Raw genomic sequence first — 7,749 nt, forward strand, 5'->3', positions numbered from 1 at the left:
ACACACCATGAACACACCATGAACACACCATGAACACACCATGAACACACCATGAACACATCATGAACACACCATGAACACACCATGAACACGCCATGAACACACCATGAACACACATGAACACACATGAACACATCATGAACACATCATGAACACATCATGAACACACCATGAACACACCATGAACACGCCATGGACACACCATGAACACGCCATGAACACACATGAACACACATGAACACATCATGAACACACCATGAACACACCATGAACACACCTTTCATTAAAAACACTTTGTGTTTGACAGCAGTGAGGTCAACTTATCATCTGTGTTCTGACACAGTTTGTTGCTAATTGGGTCAAGAAGGTCAGAGATGGAGCTTTCCAAGCCAAAAGGTCACTTCCTGTTGTCAGGGGGCGGGGCTGTGATGAGGTCATATGAACACATGGTATGGTCAGGCATGCAGCATGGATGACTCAGACCAGGTTTGGTGTATTTTAGCCTCTGTGTGTTAAAGTTGCAGCTTTGTGAGTTTGTAATGAACGGACGGACGCAGAGCAGTTCTAAGTCCTGGGTCTGGAGGTCAAACAGGAGCAGAACTCCAGCTGAGTTTCACAGACCAGAACTGTTCTGCAGCATGTTTTCATTCTTCATAACACACAGGTATATTAATGGGTTGGCTTCAAACCTAGGTCAAACCAGTCCAAACTTAAGCTTATTTTTGTTTTTTTCATTAAACAAATCTCTAAATCTTTTGCCATCCTGACAATTAATGGACTGCCAGCATTAATTCCTTGTCTTTCAGATGAAATTTGCATTCACCAATTTTGTCTTCACTACTAATGTTTTCATGGTTTGCAYCCAATCCTACAATCACTGCACACTGACTGGATCTAAAATGGTTCCACATGGTACTCTAATGTGAACATTACTGATTCATAGAAATCCCTTAATGAGGAAGCCCAGCTTCAAAAATCGCTCAGCCTTTTTTTTTTTTGACAACTAATGATCAATATTAAATGCCACTGAAGGTTCAAATATTGTACTTTTTGATGCCACTGAAGGCCTGAAATTTTTCAAAAACMCTTTAATGACTTCCAAAGATTTTCAATGCCCCACAGAACCCTGTTAACATATTTTTTCTTTTTTTTTGTTGAACTCTAAAGAATACATGCCAGTAAATAAAGACAAAGTTATCACAATATGACAACCCAAAAAACTATTATTCAGCAATGTCCATTTATATAATTTAAAAAAATTGTGTTTTCTTTGCTAAAAAAGTGAATTAGYATTAACGTTCACCACTTAGTTCAATGTTTTTAAAATACATTGAACTAAATAAAAAGAATCAAAGTGACAAAAAAAGGGTAATTAGATTAATAAATAATGCTGGTTTTTTGATTCCACAAATCCACTATTCTTAAAATCTTCTGCTTTAAAATTTACTGACAGTGTATTTAAAACACTGGAGTTAATATATCGAGTAAGAATAAATGGTCTTCCTGACGGTATTAAAAGATTTTTTAAGTTACGGGAAAATAATTATAATTTAAGGGGTTCTTTATTTTTGAAGTACATAAAGTAAGAACAAATATCAAATACAGGTGTGTTTCAGTATTGGGTGTTAAACTGTGGAATAATTTAAATGACGAAATTAAGTTTATTGACTCTCTTTTAAGTTTCAAAATGAAGTTAAAAAGTAAATTAATTATGAGTTATGGTTTATAGTAGACAGTTGTGATGATGGTAATATATTACATATTTGTTTTGCATGTGCGGACAATAATAATGATATTGTTGATAAAAAACAGTATTAATCATTTGCATATAACCAGGATGTAGCTGAAGTATATGTGTTTTTTTKTGTGTATTTTGTTTTGGGGAATCCATTATGAATTGTAAGGTGAGGCAAAACAAGCCATTGGCTTCTGCCTATTTGGTCATATAGGGTTAAAGTTTTGCTTGTTTTTGTGTTGAATGTTCTTTCATATAACCAAATAAATTCATTCATTCATTCATTCGTTCAAAGTGATGCATGTTGGCAGGTAAGAACTGTAATTTTGACAGCTATAATGGGTGTACTGCAGCTGCTACTTGAATGCCTACCTCAGCAAAAAATAAAAACCTATTTATTGGGTTTTAGGTGTTGGGCTTAAAATTGTTCACAATGTACTACATTGACTAACTTGGGCAGGCCTYTGATGCAGGCAGCCAAATCCTTGGTCATGAAACCAGCCTCAATGGTCTCAATGCAAACGGCCTCCAGAGCCTCAGAAAAGAACCGCAGCTCGGCGTTGTTGTCCAGCTTGGCCCGGTGCAGCAGACCCCGCGTCCACGCAAAGATGGAGGCTGAAGCAAACACATGTACAGATTTGTTTTGATTTAAGAAATGAGTCCATTTATACAAAATAAACCTTCCAAGCCTTGAGCTTTCAGGAACACATGATAAGCTTCATCATACCTATGGGGTTGGTGGAAGTTTCTTTTCCCTGCTGGTGCTGTCTGTAGTGGCGTGTCACTGTGCCGTGTGCAGCTTCGGACTCCACTGTGCGTCCATCAGGACACACCAGCACACTGGTCATCATGCCCAGAGAACCGTAACCTGAAAGCAGTCACCCAACATCACGTTGCATCCTGAAACATGTKATCATGAGCATCATACAATGTGTGTTTGTTTCACAAACCTTGTGCCACAGAGTCAGACTGCACATCCCCATCATAGTTCTTACAGGCCCAAATGAAGCCTCCCTCGGATTTCATGGCCTGAGCCACCATATCATCTATGAGCCGGTGCTCGTACCAGATTCCTTTGGCCTCAAACTGAGCTCGATATTCCCTGATAGATGCAAGACAACACTTTTAAGTTCTACTCTTCATYTGGTACAACTTGAGTAAGGGTGTGTCAGTAGATATGAAGGGTCTTACTTCTCGTAGATTTCCTGGAAGATGTCTTTGAAACGACCATCATACTTTTTCAAGATAGTGTTCTTTGTGCTGAGGTACAGAGGCCAGCCTTTGGACAGAGCCACCTGGAAGGAGCTGTGGGCAAAGTCCCTGATGGACCTATCAGTGTTGTACATCCCCAGGGCCACACCACCTGTGCCTGGACCAKGAGATCAACACAAGTTCTTCAGACAGGAACTTTAATAACAGAAGCAGACCAATAAAYATGATGCACATTTTTAAACATGCTTAGTGACATCTTATTTTGAAACAAAATATATCAAAGCCTAGACAATGAAAACAACAGCAAAGCTTAAAAATCTCTTTAAATGATAGGCTTCTTCAGTTTCATTGTAATACAGACCACTACAGAAGATCATACTGCCCCCAGCCATCAGCATCTACAATAACTCTTTAGTTAAATGAGTTACAACAACACCTAATTTCCCTCTGGGATCAAGAAAGTATTTTTGAATTGAATTGAATTAAATCTTACCCTCAAACTCATGGATAACATATTTGACTGATTCTCCATTGGTGGGAGTGTAGATCATCTCCACCTTTCCAGGGCCTGGCACCACAAAGTCAGTGGCCTTGTACTGTAGACAGGAGAAAATGTTAATACTAGAAAACAACTTACTTCCTGTACTCCACCATGGACCTGGGATTTTTCAAATCTAATCTGAAAACTATTTTATTCAGACAAGCTTTTCTTATTTAGTGGCATTTGTACTTTTTTATTATTTGTTTTAACTTTAGAATTGTGAAACACTTTGTGAAACTTTTTGGCTGTTGTAAAGTGTCTGCCCGCCCACCCCCCTGCCTGCCTCAGGTCTTATGAAGTTTTTCAGCCAATAATGGTGTCAAAGTTCACAGTGACCACAACAATCAACAATCTTAACAACTGACCCCAACACATTAGCAGGAGTCAACAGGCATAGTATTTATCACATACTCCTATGACATCCATTATGTAACCAGCAGACTTCTGACTTTTCACCTGGACTTCAGTTTAACAATAGAACTGTTGACTTTGCCATTGAGCTAACCTGAGATTTAGTGCTGTCAAGGCTAAAGAGGCAGGTCCAAAGAGCAGCTGAGGAAACAGAATTATTGACCGTGTATCTCTTAACGTCCTGTGAATGAACTCACACGAGTTGAAAGATAAAGTACCCAGATTTGCTTTAACAGAAACCTTTCCTTTTGGGCGGCACGGTGGCTCAGTTGGTAGAGTGGATGCCTGTCAGCAAGAAGGTCGCCAGTTCAAATACCGGCCCGAAGAACTTTCTAGGTAGAGTTTGCATGTTCTCTCCGTGCATGCGTGGGTACTCTTGCTTCCTCTCACAGGCCAAAAACATGACTGTTAGATTAACTGATTAATGTAAATAGTGCCTAGGTGAGAGTGAATGGTTGTTTGTCWCTGTGGGCCTTTCCCAATCAGTGGCTACACCCTCACAGTCCTTGTAGTTACAGGTTGTCTCTGAACAAGTGGTTTATATTCTGAGCAGAGATAAACAAGGTTGTGATCTGAATCACCAAGAGGAGGTCTTGCATTGGCGATATATGAATCCTTAACTTTTGTGTAAAACAAATCCAATGTCTTGTTTTCTCTGGTAGAACAGCTGATAAACTGTTGAACCGTTGGCAGTGTAGCAGAGAGTAAGGCATGATTAAAACCACCAGATATTGCCAAAAAATGCTTTTGGGTGTTGTGTCTGTATCACAGCAACAACGGAACTGATGATTTTACATGCATTGTCGGCAACAGCTGAGGGTGGAATGTAAACAGCTGCCAAAATAACACTGGTGAACTCTTGGTAAATAATATGGATGGAAACTTACTGCCAAGAGTTCTATGTTTGGACTGCAATAATGACACTTCACAGTACCATGTCCTAGATCAGTGGTTCTCAACCTGAGGGGGGCGCTAGAGAGCACAAGGGGATGGGGGGGGGGTGTCATAATGTGCCTGCTCAGAGGTCAGGGGTCGACATAACCATTGTTTAGGTTGTCTGAGACAACATATTTTAGTTTCGGACAACCAGATCCCGCCTCCTGGTTGTAAAGTTCTCCTCCGCAATGGGTGACCATTATTTGTAAAAACGAAAGGAAAAAAAATGCCCAGATTTTAAACTGACGGTTCTTTCAACCAATAGAGAGAACCACAGTCAAAATTTTAACCAATCAGATCAGAGCAGGGCGAGTCAAGCTGTCTGACTTACAGCCTATGTGCAGAGCCTCGAGTAACTCCTCAAAGGCTGCCCGCGCAGTGCACTTCAGTTTGTTCATCAAGCTTTTGCTCTCCTATTTACAACATTTTATAAGTTATAAAGTGTACTGTCACATGTCATTTTGGAGAAAACTATAACATCATAAGCACCTCCACCTTTGGCGATGGTGCCCTGCACGAGCACCCAAAGCACAACTGAGACTTCAGGGCAGGTGCTGGCTCCCGGGAATACTCTTAAGGGCTCGACACACGGGCAGCGACAAACTACAGCGATTAAAGGGCTCGACACACRGGSAGCGACAAACTACAGCGATTAAAGGGCTCGACACACGGGCAGCGACAAACTACAGCGATTAACGGCTGTCATCGCAGCCAGGGTGAAACCCGACACACGGGACGCGATGGTGACAGCAGCGTTGCGAATCGCGCTCTCAGGCCACTTGTCTTCACAAAATTTGATTGGTTCTTGACTCTGAAGGCGGGTGTGCATTACGGACGTGTAAACTAAACAAATCTTGCGATGCTAGTGATATTGAAAACAAACACACATCAAGATACAGTTTTATGAGGAAAAACTTACCATAAACTTCACCCTGGTGCCAATAAATTCCCACAAAGCTTTTTAGTAATCACTTGGTGAAAGTGTTAGCTAACGGCAGTGTGTAGCATACTCTCCTCTCATTGGTCAGTCAATGAAACCCTCACTGACTGGTTGTACGCTAAGCGACAGCGAGAAAAGTTGAACATTTTTCAACTTTCATATGTTGCGTCGCAAGCTCGCGTGTGCACGTGTACGTGTGCAAAATTTCACATGCACTATTTTCGCCGGTCGCTTAGCTAGAGGAGGGCAAGCGATTGTCGCCTTACCGCACAGGCTCCATAGGAAATGAATGGAGAGCGAGCGACGTCGCCTCCCGTGTGTCGAGCCCTTTAGTGTTTTCTGGACTATTTTTTCACCGAGGATTAGATAAATAAAATTTCTGTAAGCACCTCGCAGTATTTCCACTGTAACACCAGGTCACATGCACAAGAAAACCGTGAGAGATCACTTGACCAGTGTTTACAAAGCAAAGACTCAGAGGCAGGTGGACCTCATCTCCACCCACAGCRCAGCTCCAACCTGTGATAAATGTAAGTCAGTAATAATGAAAAATAACTGGTATTAAATGACGACATTAGCGGCGATTAAAGTGGATGAATTTCTGGACTYGTGGCTTAACGCAGAGACAAAATAAAGCMTGCATTTGCTCCAGCCGTGGTTTGTATGGGTGTCATTCTTCCAATTAATATTCAAGTCTTATTTGGTATATATTCCTGGTCCTCTACACACACCGAAGTGTATGAACACGATGGTATCTTTTCACCAGTTTAAAGTCTTCACTCTGATGTTCATTCGGTAAAAGCAAGTTACAATTTATAGTCATTTTTAAGTCCTTTTGTACACCTCTGGGCTGGGCTGCTTGTGACTGAAAAGTTGCATGCTGTGTATTTAATACATGGTTAATTGTGCCAACTTCACAGCTCTATCTAAAGAAAACACAAGGAGAAGCTATGGACTCTAAACAATTATAGATCCAGTAATTTTATCACATGAGGCGCATCTTCATGAGAAACCTGTAAAGTATGAGTCTGCAGGTTTCTGGATTCTCAATCAGAAACTCAAAAAACATGTATTGATGGTTAAAATCTTAATTTTATGGTTATAAGTTGTGGATGAACCAATAGCAGAAAGACAATGAATATGTCCATTTGTGATTGACAACTAATGTGAAAAGTACTCTGCTACTTCGAGCATTTTTTAGAAAATTTAAAAAATTTAAAGTTTATTTTTTTARAAAATGCAACATAAAACAAAACCTGGAAACACAATTTTTCCAGACTTGCCCAAACTTGGAAAACTCTAAARTTTCAGTACATACTTTTCAAGACATGGTAACTCTGTTAAAAGCTTCCCCTTGCCTTTAGTGGAATTAAATAAAAATTCTGACATTTTCCATGCCATCGTCTCCATACACTGCAGGATTTTGTTACCTGATCTCCATGTGCATGCCTGCCAATTATTATGGGCTTCACCCAGCCAGGCACCAGACGAGGGATGTTCTTACAGATGATGGCCTCCCTGAACACCGTGCCTCCAAGGATGTTTCGAATGGTTCCATTAGGTGAACGCCACATGTTCTTGAGCTTGAACTCRTCCATGCGCTTCTCATCTGGTGTGATGGTGGCACATTTGATGCCTACATTGTAACGCCGAACTGCTTCTGCTGCATCAACTGTCACCTTGTCGTCTGTTGCATCTCGGTTCTCCATGCCAAGATCAAAACTGCGCAGGAGGAAATGGATACAAGCAAGCATAAAGTTCATCAAAGTTTAAGAAAGATTTTGAGAATGACATATTTGTTTTACAAGGTTTGTTGCTTTGGTGTTTTTGTATAATTTTATAACATTTTTCTATAGTTTACTAAACACTAATCACAAGCAATTTGTAATTTATAGGGCTGTGAAATTAATCGAGTTAACTCATATTCATTAATTTTAGTGCTGGGCATAGATTAAACATTTTAATCGCGATTAA

At 40.4% G+C, this 7,749-nt stretch overlaps 1 protein-coding gene across 1 annotated transcript in view; it reads right to left on the reverse strand.

Annotated features, from left to right (window-relative positions):
- idh1 (isocitrate dehydrogenase (NADP(+)) 1) overlaps nucleotides 1–7,749 on the reverse strand; it is a 26,250-nt gene that overhangs the window by 7,912 nt on the left and 10,589 nt on the right. Inside the window, exons 3-8 of the mRNA XM_014028226.1 lie at nucleotides 7,206–7,497; nucleotides 3,441–3,543; nucleotides 2,927–3,104; nucleotides 2,686–2,837; nucleotides 2,463–2,603; nucleotides 2,188–2,350 (exon numbers count right to left, since the gene is read on the reverse strand). Coding sequence (XP_013883680.1) covers nucleotides 2,188–2,350; nucleotides 2,463–2,603; nucleotides 2,686–2,837; nucleotides 2,927–3,104; nucleotides 3,441–3,543; nucleotides 7,206–7,497 — 1,029 coding nt within the window. The remainder of the gene's footprint in view (nucleotides 1–2,187; nucleotides 2,351–2,462; nucleotides 2,604–2,685; nucleotides 2,838–2,926; nucleotides 3,105–3,440; nucleotides 3,544–7,205; nucleotides 7,498–7,749) is intronic.

The sequence above is a fragment of the Austrofundulus limnaeus genome, unplaced genomic scaffold (genome assembly GCF_001266775.1).
Source record: "Austrofundulus limnaeus strain Quisiro unplaced genomic scaffold, Austrofundulus_limnaeus-1.0 Scaffold730, whole genome shotgun sequence".
Classification (NCBI taxonomy): domain Eukaryota; kingdom Metazoa; phylum Chordata; class Actinopteri; order Cyprinodontiformes; family Rivulidae; genus Austrofundulus; species Austrofundulus limnaeus.